At 34.7% G+C, this 15,964-nt stretch overlaps 1 protein-coding gene and 2 non-coding genes across 4 annotated transcripts; all 3 read right to left on the bottom strand.

The window, feature by feature from the left end:
• Positions 1-640: 640 nt before the first annotated feature.
• On the bottom strand, positions 641-741 carry LOC116014558. Its single transcript, XR_004097426.1, has one exon. It is a non-coding gene; the product is annotated as a small nucleolar RNA Z279/snoR105/snoR108 (small nucleolar RNA).
• A 1,666-nt stretch (positions 742-2,407) lies between these two features.
• LOC116014559 lies at positions 2,408-2,508 on the bottom strand. Its single transcript, XR_004097427.1, has one exon. It is a non-coding gene; the product is annotated as a small nucleolar RNA Z279/snoR105/snoR108 (small nucleolar RNA).
• Positions 2,509-6,669: 4,161 nt separating this feature from the next.
• LOC116013773 (scarecrow-like protein 14) lies at positions 6,670-10,166 on the bottom strand. Of its 2 annotated transcripts, XR_004097275.1 has the most exons (3): positions 10,120-10,166; positions 7,143-9,774; positions 6,670-7,005 (listed from the first exon to the last, which is right to left on the bottom strand). XR_004097275.1 is itself a non-coding variant. In XM_031253702.1 (2 exons), exon 2 carries the CDS (start codon positions 9,634-9,636, stop codon positions 7,207-7,209), a length of 2,430 nt encoding a protein of 809 aa, XP_031109562.1. In that variant the 5' UTR covers positions 9,637-9,774; positions 10,120-10,166; the 3' UTR covers positions 6,670-7,206. The 2 variants fall into 2 exon arrangements, 1 of the variants encoding a protein (XP_031109562.1); XM_031253702.1 differs by having other exon boundaries at positions 6,670-9,774.
• Positions 10,167-15,964: the final 5,798 nt, after the last annotated feature.

The raw sequence follows: 15,964 nt of genomic DNA on the forward strand, positions 1-15,964 counted from the left end.
CCCCCCCCCCACCCCCAAAAAAAATCCCATCTATAAAACTCAGACGGCTCAAAGCTTCCATTTTTCTCCATTACTCCACTACTACTTGTGCTTCTGGCCGGAGAGGGTTGGTGGTACGGAGCCGCCGGAGAATGAGTTGATCAAATTAAAGACCCCATCCAGTCATTCTTTGCCGGTGGAGTATCATCAAGATTCACATACATATATACCACCTAGCTAGCTTTTAGGGCTACTGGATGGGTTAGTTAGCCTAGCCTGTTTGGTATGAGAATCTTGATGATGCTGCAGCGGCAATGCATGGCTACTTCAATTTTTTCCCCTTTCTCTTCAAATTCACTATGAGGAACTAAGAAGGTGAGAATGTGTCCAAAAATGGGTGATAATTAAGGAATTAAAGTAGGTTAAGCCTGATTTTTATGGAGGTCACGAAACTTATTAAGGAACTAAGAAGGTGAAGGTTAATTCTCGTGAAGGTTTAAATCTGCAAACAACACACTCTAAAAAGGTAACAAGAGTCGATAGTACTAAAAAAAAAAAAAAAGTGGAGAATGTGTGTGTTTGTATATATATATGTCTGTATCACAATATAAGCACTAACAATTAAAAAATTTATAAATTAATGTGACATCCTTAAAGAATAGGAATCAGATGGTAAAACATTGGAATGCCCAATATGTCGTAACAGGCAAGGCGGGCACCCTTCTCGCACAAACTGCGAGCATTAACCACTCATCACATCCCCTTAAAACTTGCCTGAAGGATCATGCTTTCAACTCCCCTAATACAACAAACATCACCTACATGTTGCTAAGCTCTCCGATGTGGGATACTTAAGACCACTAATCACCCATCAAATCCCTCTCCAAACCCCATTAACGTCACTTAACACTCACACAAAACTGCATTAACGTTATCCCAATTGTTCCTAGAACCCTAGTTCAACAATTCAACCCTCCAAAACCCCATTCAAATGCCCCAAAGGATGACCATGTAGACAATTCTTTCTGGTGCAATTCACCTCTCTGATCTGATTTATGAACTATTATAAAAACCTAAAATTTATCCGATGCACCCCAAAATGGGATTCTTAGAACCCAAAAACAAACAAACAAACAAACAATTCGAATTAAGAAATACCAAGTATTTATATATATATAAGTTTTGTACTGTTTAATACAAGATATGCATACAGAAAGAAAGAAAGCATACAAAGTTGACAGTAATCTGTAAATTTAATTTGTAATTGTAAAGATAATATATATCAAACTGTTTATATTATGATGATGGTGGTGATTAGATAACAGATTTCCTCCTGGGAGTGATTATTGAGAAGAAAAGCTCGAGATCAGGCGGGTTGAAGTAGCCTTCCTCCGGCGGAGTCGTCTTCTTCTTCTTCTTCCGGTTAACGTTAAACGGCTTCTTCCTCGGCGGCGGAGGGGGCGCCTTGGCCTCCGGGAGCCTACAACCGTCATGCGTCGGCGTCCTGCACCCCTCTTCCACGTCAAACAACGCCCCACCACCGCCGCCGCTCACCTCCATGTTTCAATGACGTTATCGTCAATAATACAGTAATAATTTAGAGTAGAAAAGTAACTTAGACGAAAGTGGCGGCAATCTATTGTGTATATATATATAGTTTGTTTATGATACAAAAATCTTGTGCTTCTCCCGTAAGCTAGTTTATAGCTAACCTTTGACTTATCCAATCGTGCTGTGGAAGCTGCGCCTGACTATTCGAGAATATAAATGGGATAAACTTTTATCTNCCCCCCCCCCCACCCCCAAAAAAAATCCCATCTATAAAACTCAGACGGCTCAAAGCTTCCATTTTTCTCCATTACTCCACTACTACTTGTGCTTCTGGCCGGAGAGGGTTGGTGGTACGGAGCCGCCGGAGAATGAGTTGATCAAATTAAAGACCCCATCCAGTCATTCTTTGCCGGTGGAGTATCATCAAGATTCACATACATATATACCACCTAGCTAGCTTTTAGGGCTACTGGATGGGTTAGTTAGCCTAGCCTGTTTGGTATGAGAATCTTGATGATGCTGCAGCGGCAATGCATGGCTACTTCAATTTTTTCCCCTTTCTCTTCAAATTCACTATGAGGAACTAAGAAGGTGAGAATGTGTCCAAAAATGGGTGATAATTAAGGAATTAAAGTAGGTTAAGCCTGATTTTTATGGAGGTCACGAAACTTATTAAGGAACTAAGAAGGTGAAGGTTAATTCTCGTGAAGGTTTAAATCTGCAAACAACACACTCTAAAAAGGTAACAAGAGTCGATAGTACTAAAAAAAAAAAAAAAGTGGAGAATGTGTGTGTTTGTATATATATATGTCTGTATCACAATATAAGCACTAACAATTAAAAAATTTATAAATTAATGTGACATCCTTAAAGAATAGGAATCAGATGGTAAAACATTGGAATGCCCAATATGTCGTAACAGGCAAGGCGGGCACCCTTCTCGCACAAACTGCGAGCATTAACCACTCATCACATCCCCTTAAAACTTGCCTGAAGGATCATGCTTTCAACTCCCCTAATACAACAAACATCACCTACATGTTGCTAAGCTCTCCGATGTGGGATACTTAAGACCACTAATCACCCATCAAATCCCTCTCCAAACCCCATTAACGTCACTTAACACTCACACAAAACTGCATTAACGTTATCCCAATTGTTCCTAGAACCCTAGTTCAACAATTCAACCCTCCAAAACCCCATTCAAATGCCCCAAAGGATGACCATGTAGACAATTCTTTCTGGTGCAATTCACCTCTCTGATCTGATTTATGAACTATTATAAAAACCTAAAATTTATCCGATGCACCCCAAAATGGGATTCTTAGAACCCAAAAACAAACAAACAAACAAACAATTCGAATTAAGAAATACCAAGTATTTATATATATATAAGTTTTGTACTGTTTAATACAAGATATGCATACAGAAAGAAAGAAAGCATACAAAGTTGACAGTAATCTGTAAATTTAATTTGTAATTGTAAAGATAATATATATCAAACTGTTTATATTATGATGATGGTGGTGATTAGATAACAGATTTCCTCCTGGGAGTGATTATTGAGAAGAAAAGCTCGAGATCAGGCGGGTTGAAGTAGCCTTCCTCCGGCGGAGTCGTCTTCTTCTTCTTCTTCCGGTTAACGTTAAACGGCTTCTTCCTCGGCGGCGGAGGGGGCGCCTTGGCCTCCGGGAGCCTACAACCGTCATGCGTCGGCGTCCTGCACCCCTCTTCCACGTCAAACAACGCCCCACCACCGCCGCCGCTCACCTCCATGTTTCAATGACGTTATCGTCAATAATACAGTAATAATTTAGAGTAGAAAAGTAACTTAGACGAAAGTGGCGGCAATCTATTGTGTATATATATATAGTTTGTTTATGATACAAAAATCTTGTGCTTCTCCCGTAAGCTAGTTTATAGCTAACCTTTGACTTATCCAATCGTGCTGTGGAAGCTGCGCCTGACTATTCGAGAATATAAATGGGATAAACTTTTATCTGGCATAACAGCCTACAAATAATACAAAAGTAGTAAATCGCACTAGAAAAATCATATGTAACGTGTTCAACTAAGAAAATACATTAAAATTTAACTTTCGATATACTAAAAGTAAACATTTAATAGTGATTCATCTTGCAACATATATCATATATGATATGATTCATGATCCACCAGAAAAACTCAATAAAAATGAACTTTTAATTTAATATATTAAAAATAAACATTTAATAGTGATTTACCTTGCAACATAAATCGTGATTCATGATCACGGTATTATTTGACAAGGTACTGGCAATCGACTACTTTAATATATCAGAATTAATCTTATAGATAGATATCAAGTCTATTAAAAAAAAAAAAAAAAGTTAATGCGCGGGAAGAAGATAAATAGGCCCGGTTTAAATGTGCGCCGCTGGAAGTTGTTGCGGGTCCATATATTTTTTGCGGGCCCAATCGGTATAATAAGTAGTGGGCTTTATTCCGATTCCTATATATATTCTTATTCCCTGTTTGGCAGTAGCTGATGGGTTCAAAGTCCCAGCTAAAATGGAACTCTTGTGTCTAAAGATTTGTTACCTTGGAGCCTTGGAGGTCATGAAGCATGAAATTATATATGTTATAATTTGATCTTTAGTTGCTTGCTTGGGAGTTAAGGAATCCTTACTCTCTTATATCTATTTTACGTGTCTGATTTTATTAACAAGACTTATTCAAGTTATTTAGAGTAATATTTTTAGTAGAAAAATTAGATTGAATGATGACTATTTATAAGTAAAATAAAGCAGATGAAGTGGTTACAAAAATCCTCTTGGTTGAACTTGTTTTATAAGGGTGGTCAAGTGAGCGAAACATGATTATAGTACTTAAAGATTACGAGTTTAATTCTTGCTAACACCTTTTTGGTCAAACTTGTTGCATGGGATCTTCTTAGCGCAATTTACCTTAAAAATTAAGTTGCTTTACCTTATAACTAAGAACCAAATTTCCATATGCAAAATAACTAAAGAACCAAAATTGTGATTTCCTAATCTTAAATTGTGCATACCCATAAAGTATGTATAAGATGACGTGGGTAACCTTAACCATATGTTTGTCGCATAGAAAGAATTAGTTTTTATGTGTAAGAAACTTGGAGGATCAAGTCTAGTATATCATGTTTCGCAAGTATAAAGAAATAAAATTGTATATTCGTTACTAACTATAACTTCTTTTTGTAATAAAAGTTTGATATGTCAATTGATATCACAGGGAGTCATATAAGGATCTGAGGAATGAAAAAATATATATAGCCGGACCAAAAAAAAAAAAAAAAAGAACTATATAAATGCATTTGACTAGAAATCAAATTGTATGACAGTAAAAAAACAAATAAGGAGTTAGTTTCACATGCATTTTCAATTCATCATTAAAAATATACAAATGAGTTATTAAACAATATATAATGGATTAATGGAATGCTTCAACGGATCAACCTACGAAAGGTCCAAATCAATTTATATTTAAACTAAAACTGTGGATTATTGTATTGCATTTGGTATACTTGCTCTCTCTTTTCCCCCCAAGAAAATAATTAATCTTGATTAACAATTTACAATTATAAGCTGTCTACATCATCTTATGTATCCCATTGACTGCCTCCCTACTTGCACTGGCACATGTTTCAAACTAGGATTCGTTTAAAATGTGAACATCATAGGTGTTTGATGATTCTTTCTTTGTTTATTTGTTATTAAATATTTTATTAGCAAATCCAACCTTATACTCCACAAGTACGTTCTAGGTCAATGCCTACTAAAAAATATATATGACAATATAATTTAACAAAGAAAGTTCTCTTATACATACTACGAGAAGGGAATAAATGTGTGAGTTTTATAGTCAATTTATTACGTACTAAAAAAGTTCATGTTAGTGTTCACTTATTGTCCCCACCTTTATGATGGAATTTTGTTTTCACTTTTTACCCTTTATTTAATGACGAAAGAAATTCACAGTCACTATTAGAGGATGTGCACGAGGTAAATCATGCTTTGTAACTTAGTAAAGGATTACAAGGAGATAAATCAGTCTAGGTTGTCCACAACTAACTAACTCAAACCAAGAAGACCAATAAATCCCGCTCAAATTGAGACTTGAGAGTTGAACTTATAACTGATTTGAATTTTTCCTTTTTAGGTTTTTGGTCCACCAAGGTACATACCCGTCCAAGACAATAATATTTCGATAGGTGGATAGATTGATAGCCAAAAAAAATTGTAACACCAAACGTGAATGCTGTGAGGTGGGGCGTTAGTTATTTCACAATCTGATAAGATCGAGAGTGGACGGTGTAATGTTGAAGACCATAAACATGGTTGATGGTTCAGTGTTTAGTCCCATGTGGGATTACGACAGCTGCAGAATCCCATTCATAGAATACTAGATAAGCTTTAGATGTTTCAATTCACTACTCAAATACCATGTACTTTCCCAAGAGGTTCTGTTGCGTGCATGCATGCATGGTTCATAAATCCCACTTAACATGGTGGGACAATGGAGAGTGACTGCTCTTCACCAATTCTCCAATATCACAAGCATCAGAACTCTAGTCTGCGTTAGGAACAACCTCAGCTGGAGTTAGGCTACATTGTTGGCTCGGTAACCACAGAATTTTAAGTTCAACTTCGTTTGGGAGTTGTCAATTTATTGATTTTCTTGGTTTGAACCCGTTTGCTTTGAACAATTTAAGCTGATTTACCCTCTTATGATCCTGATGGGCTTCACACAGTGACACAGAGCATGTCATTAAGTTTCAGGAACTGAGTGTGGATTTCCCCGTAAATCAAAGAAAATAAAATTTCTAGTCCTTAAGTTATAGGAAATAGTTGACTCAATCCTTAAGTTCTTAGTGCAAAGTATAGTAACGCTTTTAGTCCCGAGGCTATCATGGTTCTACGCTAGGCTAGGGTTAAAAACAATGAAAATCATAGTTTTATGTAAACTTAAGACAATGTGTTAAGTATTTGAAGTGTAATAGGAAAGTAGTTACACAAATAATTTAAAATCCTAAGTTGGCTATTTCTATTTAACTTAACAGCAAAAACTACCATTTTCCCTTTTTCTAGATTAGAGAGTGGAGAATGGAAAACGGGAAAATTGAAGTAAATGAATGCAGTCTATACCATTCAAAACACTACTAGATCAGAGTAAATGAACATTAGTCCATTCCTTGAATCTAGTAATGAAACTTCATGTTTAGTACATCATTTACAGCTATATCATTTCACTAACATGATCATTAGCCATATATGGAAGCATATATAGTAAACATGCATACAATAAGCTAAGAAACCCATTCCTGCAACACTGTCTGTCATAATAATTCTCTGTTTGCTAATTAAAGTTCATTTAAAATGGTCAACTAATAAGGCAATAAATTAAACTGTTTTTGTTTCCAGTTATGGTAGGCAGTCCACAGCGAAATCTCGACACCTGAGGGCAAAATAAACGCGCTTTCAAGGTCAGCTTCTGCTAGGCATTCTCTGCCTCAGAACTCAGAAGCAATGCAATGTTCAGAAAGCGAAAATTTCCTAATCGCAAACAATGAGAGCCAAAAATAAAGTCGATACCTCAGCTTCTGAAAGTTGTAAATGAATGGGGATTAGAAGCCGAGCATGGGTGATATGGACATGTTTAATAAGCTGCTTTCCATGTCGAGAGTGCATATATAACACGCCCTTTCCATCCTTGAAGCAGCCATTTTCCATCCTGGTCGATTATAAAGTCTTTGTGGTATGCCTTGACACGGTCTCTTGACATTTGCATTATTTCATCGTTCAGAGGAAGTTGGCGAAACCCTGCCCTCATGTGTCGAACCTGACACTGCCTATATATCTCGGGCCGCTCAATCCTCTCAGCACCTTCACACGCAATGACATTCATTGCTTCCCGACCAAATATAGTCTTCTCGAGCAGCATCCTCTCGTGAATTTCTCGGGGGATGTTAGCTTCGAGCATATCAAACAAAGACGAATAGTGAAAAAGTGCCTCCCTGAATCGCGAGATAAAGAAGGGGGCATTATAGGAACCATTTACACACCCCGTTATAAAAACAGCTGGATTCAGCTTCCTGATGAGGCTCAGAACGATATCTCTTGGACTGTCCACAACCACAGTCTCATCAAGTAGATTCCTAAACCGATATAGACAGTTCACCACAAGTACCTCGTCCCCGTTGATCCCAAGATCCTCGATTTTAACTGTTTCCCATTTCTGGGCAATGGCATTGAACTCAAACGGAACATTGAACCTTTCAGCATAATTGGCTAAACGTCGCCCAGTTTCCTCAACCCTCTCTGCAGGCCGGAAACCAGGCTGTGGGAAATCAATCCCGGTTATACGAAGCTTGGGGGGTCCACCAGGTCTACACGAGAGGCGTTGTATGAAGCAAGGCCATTGAAATCCATAAAGTATACCGAAATCAATTATGTGAACTGATGTAGCATCTTTAGCTACATTCATAATTGTCTTATTCGAGAAGAAGTTAGAGATCTTCCTAAACGGGCAGGCAGCAAGATATAGCTGGTATGCTTTCAGAACATCAGCAGCTGATGTAGGCATGGTTATAAGTGCTTTATAGATTTGGGTCCCGGACCCTGCCATTCGTGCCTCGAGGCCATCCGCGAAATAATGAGCTACCCTTTGCATTCCATCACCTGTTTGGCTCGAATGTTGCCTAATCTGCTTCAGAAACTCATGGGCGGTCCTTCTGTCATCAGCAGCAACAGCTTGTGCACAAAGTGTCAAGAGGGTTCTCAAGTCTACTACTTCGCTTTTTCCACCTTGTTTTTTCCCACGGGATTTCTTCCCGTTGGATCCTCTTGGAAGATCATTATCCATTGAGTTTTTACTCGACACATTCTGCCAAGACTGGCGAAGAGCAGATTCGTTCTTTCCACCACTGCAGAGCAAAACCTTGTCAAACATTTCTAATTTAACGCTTGATTCAGAAGAGATTGCTGATTGCTTGTGACTTCTCCCCTCATCCAAATCCTCATCTTCATAATGTGGATTTTTCTTCCTTCTCGACCCTTCACGAGAGAGCTGATTCTCATTATTCTTCTTGCCCTTAACTGCCATATCCTTTCCATCTGTGCTCTGCCCCTTCCCGAGCCCACTATAACCAACATCAACAAAAAAGCTATTGGCATTAGGAAGGAACTTACTCGCTTCCTCAACCCCTTTTTTAAACTGCATAATCGATTCAGTGCTGTTGAATATCTCAGGGATCCTGAGTGTGCTCAGAGGAGAATCCACATGAACGTCAGGGATCCTGAGTGTACTCACAGGTGAATCCAAATGCCCGTCATTTACAGTGCCCGAGCTGCTTGATGAACTGTAGGATGACTGAGAATTAGTCCGCAAAGTGACACCAACAGGGGCATGTTGTCCAGTAGAATTTTCAGACTCACTGGGATCAGGATCCCAATTCGGATATACCAAACCAGAATCGCCATTGTTACCATCACCACAATTTCCATTTTGATCAAGGGAATTCGGTGGGTACTCCTCTCCAATAACCTCATACAACGATTTTTCTGCAGCTTGGAGGGCAGCAGATTCTTGAAACATACAGGCCTTCTCTCCCATTTCCTCTTCCATGAGCATCTGGCTAATATACTTGAGCACTACATCACTAAAATCATAATCCTCGTGACCATCTCCCTCACTTGACGGGGCTACAACATCTAATCCTGGATTAGACTGAAGCGGTGGAAAGGCAAGTTCACCTCTATCTTCCAAAGAACCACCACCAATTCCCAGACCATTATTCGAATTTGGATTTGGAATGGATGGTGGGGTTACAGCATCCACATTCTCGGTGATTTCGTTTTGGCCAACCACAGTCTCACCAACTCCCCCATTGCTCACCAAATTCGGATCCAAAACATTCGATTCACCTCCATCTTTTGAATTTTTTCCCACATTCACATCAATGTAGGGATCATTAACACTTAGCCCACTAATAGCTTCCTGATCAAGAAAAAATTGCAGGGAATCATCCCCTGATTTACCCCCAAATGTGTCTTGATAAAAATCTCCAAAATTCCTATCCATGACCATCTACACTCCAAGAAACAAGAACCCCACACCACCACTTTTCACAACCTCAAAATCCCAACTTTCCAGCCACCACACAAACCAAAATCCCCACAACTCCAAACCCTTCAGATACCAAATTCAAGAACCAGATATCAAACCCTGCAACATATCAAGCAAGCCAAGCCCAACAAATGAATTTCATGAAATCACCCACAAAAAAAAAAAACAAGTCAAATCTTCAAGCAAAGGACTAAACGAGTACAGCAAAAGTCTCTAAGAGCAAATGAACAAAGAAGAAGCACAAAAAATGGATTAAACAAACGCCATGTTCACCTTACCAGTCTCTAAGAGCAAAAAAGAATCAAATTCAGCACAAAGTTGAAATCTTTATCCTCTAAGAACATGCGAAAAAGCGAAAAACCAGAAAAAACAACACGGCTCATACGTTTATACTTGTGTTACACACAAAGATAAACTAAAATCTTCACACGTAGAGAGAGTTACCTGCGATAGAGCAACGAGAGGGGAGAATGGCGTTGGAAGATCAGCACAAAATGAGTTCTTTGACATTTAAGCAAAGCGTACTCGTAGGTAAATGACGAGAGGAAATCACAGCCGTAGAAATGATCGAATCTTAAGGGCTGCGATGAAGGACCTGTTTTCTTGGTGGGGTATACCGTACACACTGTACACTGACAATCCGAAGTGTTAATAAAATACTGCCGGAAATTCTAAGTGCACTTTTATCATGTATATTTTAATTTTATTAGGCAAAAAAAAGTTGCAATCTTTTGTTTTTTTTTTTTAATGCGCACGTGCGTTGCACGGAACGAATTTATTATAATATTTTAATGAATTAATATTTTTTAATGTTTTAATTATTTTCATAATTTGGGAAATAAAATTTTGTTACTAATTAAATGTTACTAATTTGGGAATTGAACCTGAGTTTTTCCAAAATTCTTCTCCACAAAGAGACTCACTTGCCACTTAAGCTACCCCATATTGACAGATCATATTAATTCACACTTTTTACATAAAATCTAATTATTATTTACTTAAGCTACCCCATATTGACAGATCATATTAATTCACACTTTTTACATAAAATCTAATTATTATTTAATCATAATCATAATTCTATATATGTGTTACTTCTTTTGCGAGATTTGACAGATCATACTAATTCACACTTTTTACATAAAATTTAATTATTATTTAATCATAATTATATTTCTATATATGTGTTATTTCTTTTCCGGGATTTACTTCTCATTTAATTTTGATTCTATATATGTGTTACTCATTTCACTTGTTTCTATTAAAAAAGTGTTGATTTCCTTTTGAAGGCTGACTTTGGAAATCAATAATAATTATAATTTCACAGAAAATAAAACCCCAAAAAATCATAAACCAGGTGGTCAACTGTTTCTTGGGGACTGAAATTGAAAAGTCTAAAGTGCAATGATATATGGGGTGAAAATAATATAATAAAAAGTTTTAATTTATTTTTTATCTTTCAAATTACATTGATAATTAACCTATAAAATAAAAGGTAATCTCTACCCATTTAATCAGAATCTGAACTCTAAAAATGCAACTATCTTTAAGAACCCTTAAATTACTTATAAATTAGTATTTAGTTTTTAGTTTTACGCTTTTGTTTTTAAATTGTATCATAAAATATAGTGATCCTCATAATTAAAACAAGATTAATGCTCCAATGTCCCTTAAGTATCCATAATGTTGCAATTTAACCATAGATATTGATTTTAAATGATAAAAATAATATCATCATAAAAAGAGTTTGCAAACGAAATTTGATAATATATATATATATATATTAATGGACTAAATATTCTAAATCAATTAACATGGACCAAATTCTAAATCTGAAACATTTCAAGGGCTAAAAGTGTTAATTTTTTATTTTATAATTATTGCAAACTTTCAAGTTTAAAATAGTTACAAAATTAATCTCACAATTTTTCTCTTTAGTTTCCAACAATCATGGATTGTTGATCTATTAAAATGAATGAATCATATCAATCGTCACTTTTTAACTAGAAGCATATTCTCACTTGCTCATTTAAAATTTTTGTTCTTTCCTACATAAATAAAATAGTTAGTCTTGTGAAAACAAATCAATTAGTCTAAAAAGTTTGAACAAAAATAAAGTTTATTATGTATTAAACCAATTTATTTACAACTTACTGTTTCATTTTAATATTAACCATAAGAAAAATACAAACTCAAAAAATTATTTAACCATGAGAAAAAAAAATCTGACAAAAAATCTTTCATTTCAAATCAATAGTGATGAATTTTGATTTATGAAAGATCTTATAATTACTACTCAAAAATATGCTCATACAAAAAGTCAAATTTGAAACCTAATATAATAATATTTATCAAACCAACGTTTGATCAATTTAATTAGATTACCCTCTTATATTTGATTTTTTTTATCAAATAATATGTATTGAGAAAATTCTCGTGATTATAAAACATAGTATTAATTAAATTTATATCTTCAAAAAAAAGTATTAATTAAATTTAAATTAATTATTATAATTCAATGTAATTATGGCAATATATGAATTTTGATGACAAAAATATCAAAAATAGAAACAAATATAAAATAAAATTAAAAAAAAGTCATGATTGTTGTTGGGGGCACATTTATTTCACTGACATATATACTCAGAACCTAGTCATTAAGGTGATTGGGTGAGACCTAAAGTTAATTATCATATAATTATTGCATACCTTTATAAGACAAGTCCAAATTTGTTAGGTTTCACATGATGCTCATGAAATTCTTACACGTATACAAATTTTATTTTATTTTTTAAATTTGGCATTAGAAAAGATTTATTTAAAAAGTTATGTTTAACATTTAAGGATTGGCCGGGTATAAAACTAATTTAAATTTGACCGTTGCGATAGTGGTGGTCAAATGGGTAGATCATGATTCTCATACTTGAATGTCACACATTTAACTCATGTTAATACCTTCTCAGTTGAGCCCGAATTACCTCTCATATGTGATTTGCGGGCTATTGCACAAGATGAGTTTACCTAGTGCACATTCTCGAGTGGGTAATGGTTATAGGTTTCTCTCATCACCGAAATATATATAATTTGAATTCGATTTGCTTAATAATGGTCCCAAACTGTTGGACTAATGAAATTATGAAAATACCATTTAGATCAATATTTCATTAATATTTTTTAATAAATACGGAGTATGTTTTATCTAATTATGACATTTTGTACTCGACACGAATAGTTTCAGTGTATGAAGACTTTAAAAAATTATGACATTTTGTTACTTCTATTCATTTTGGAACAATGATACATCAACTCTTTTCATTTAACTTTATACAAAATGACATGATTTTTTCCCATTAATTTTGTGTTGAGTGAATCTCTATATATTCAAATTAAAGGTAAACAATTAATATGAAAGTTATGACACACGTCACAAGTCACATTATTCACCTTTCTTATTGTAATATTACACTAGTAATGATGGTAACAAATTGTATTTTTGACTAATAAATTTTGTATCCGATTGTTACAAATATACAACTTTTAAATAAAAATTTCGAAATCAAACTTTATTTTCTTCGTATTTTTTTAAAGGCAATAAAAGTAGTACTATTTATTATTTTGATGAATTGCTATAAATGTCAGTGATGTTTTCCAATTTAGGATGGGAAATCATAAATAAAATAAAATAAAGGATTCTAGAATCAATCACATTCAGATTTGAGAGTAGTCAATTCTCAGTGTGCCCATCAAATGATCAATGCGTTTGTATCCAATAAACATGACCCAGACTTTTCTGCAAACATATATTGCAATCTCTACATTAATTATTTCACTCCTCAAATTTTTGTTATCACAATAAATCTCGTAGTCATTATTCCATATATATACAGTGCATAAATTTTATTTTGTGTATAATAATTCAAAAAAATAAACAGTACTAATAACTACAATATGAAAGTTTCACATAATTTTCGAGTTTATTGTCAAAATGGTCCCTCGACTATTGTGAAATTACTAATTTGGTCCTTGATAATTTTTCGTGCCCAATTAAGTCCCTCGACTTTGAAAATTTTAACCAATTTGGTCCTCCGTTTATTTTGCCGTTAAACATCCGTTAAAATCGGAATCAAATTGGTAATTTTGCAATAGTCAAGGGACCAAATTGGTAATTTTGCTATAGTCAAGGGACTATTTCAGTGAAAAATTAATTATCAACTTGGTCCTTTGACTATAGCAAAATTATCAATTTGGTCCCTTGACTATTGCAAATTTACCAATTTGGTCCAATTTTAACGAATGTTTAACGGCAAAATAAACGGAGGACCAAATTGGTTAAAATTTTCAAAGTCGAGGGACTTAATTGGGCACGAAAAATTGTCGAGGACCAAATTGGTAATTTTGCAATAGTCGAGGGACCATTTCGATAATAAACTCTATTATAAATTCAATATAGACATTATCATTCTACGCACTTAAAACAACGCTGAATTACCATAATTTATTTCTTTATAATTTTGTCGAGTCAAAGTATGACCACTCTGAAAACGAGGGAATTTGCCTTTCAATAGTTGGGACTTTTGTGGGTTGTAATATGTGGGGCCATGATGAAAAGAACAAAAGTGTCCAAAAAGATGAAAATCTTTTCTTTATCCTACGCAGCAATTCGCTGGCAGGTTGCAGATGTCGAGGAATCTTGTACCAATACACTACTAATCATACTCGCTTGTTCCTAGGTTATTAATTAAGGTAATAAATGAAATTTTTGTCAATATGGACAGCTTAATTGGTCAGCGTGATAAAGTTTATAAATAAATATCAGATATTGAATCTCACCAATAATAATGTGAGAATAACCTCTCAAACTTTTGACAAACTACTCGTGCTCAAACGAACAGAGTTCACAAACAAACATGTTCGTGAACATGAATTATTTTATTGATCATGAACATCCATAAATTAAACATGTTCGTGAACGTGATTGTATGTTCGCGAACATGTTTGTGAACGTGTCCATAAATTAAACATGTTCATGAACGCGATTGTAAGTTCGCGAACATTAACAAACACTAATGAACGCTTAACAAACGATCAAGAACACAAACACTTCACAATCCTTAACAAACAAACATGAATAACCTCCGTTCGTTTATGATAGGTTCGTTAACAGTCCTATTAAAAACCAACAAAAAACCTTAACTATTGAGGATGCTCTTAATGCTCATCAAGAATGCATGTCAACAAAACCAACAAAAAACCTTAACTATTGTGGGTGCTCTTAATACTCATCAAGGGTGCATGTCAATATACTGGATTGGATATGACAATATCGTTAAATTGGTCAGGCCAAAAGTCTAATATTTCATTAATTATTATAATTTTTTATTAACAATAATTAAAATGCTTTAAAAAATTTCAGTCTGGAAAGCATAACTTATATTATATACTCATAATTTATTTATAATATCTTAACATTCATATATTTAATGTATGTTGATCTTCTTACCAGTCTAAAATCTAAATAAATAATTTATAATGTCTTAATGTGTGGACCAAACAGTGGGCACATGAGCAAGAATTGACTAGACATTTCAAATAATATTAAACTATAAATAAATAAACGTACTACTGATATGTCTTACAATAAAGTAGTCTTTTTTTGTTTGACTATAAAAATCCATAATTATTATATAAAATGTGCACAGATTAAAATCTATATATCGATGACACTAAAAAAGTTATGTGTTATGGGCTCAATCGAAATGGTACTAACAAGAATCAAACTTATACTCCGTAATATTTTGGTACGAAGATTATACGTACTCTACTTACTTGAGTACATCTTATGGGGTTTTTTTTTTTTTTTTTTTTTTNTGGTCCAATTTTAACGAATGTTTAACGGCAAAATAAACGGAGGACCAAATTGGTTAAAATTTTCAAAGTCGAGGGACTTAATTGGGCACGAAAAATTGTCGAGGACCAAATTGGTAATTTTGCAATAGTCGAGGGACCATTTCGATAATAAACTCTATTATAAATTCAATATAGACATTATCATTCTACGCACTTAAAACAACGCTGAATTACCATAATTTATTTCTTTATAATTTTGTCGAGTCAAAGTATGACCACTCTGAAAACGAGGGAATTTGCCTTTCAATAGTTGGGACTTTTGTGGGTTGTAATATGTGGGGCCATGATGAAAAGAACAAAAGTGTCCAAAAAGATGAAAATCTTTTCTTTATCCTACGCAGCAATTCGCTGGCAGGTTGCAGATGTCGAGGAATCTTGTACC

Source organism: Ipomoea triloba, chromosome 3, assembly GCF_003576645.1.
Source record: "Ipomoea triloba cultivar NCNSP0323 chromosome 3, ASM357664v1".
Taxonomy (NCBI): domain Eukaryota; kingdom Viridiplantae; phylum Streptophyta; class Magnoliopsida; order Solanales; family Convolvulaceae; genus Ipomoea; species Ipomoea triloba.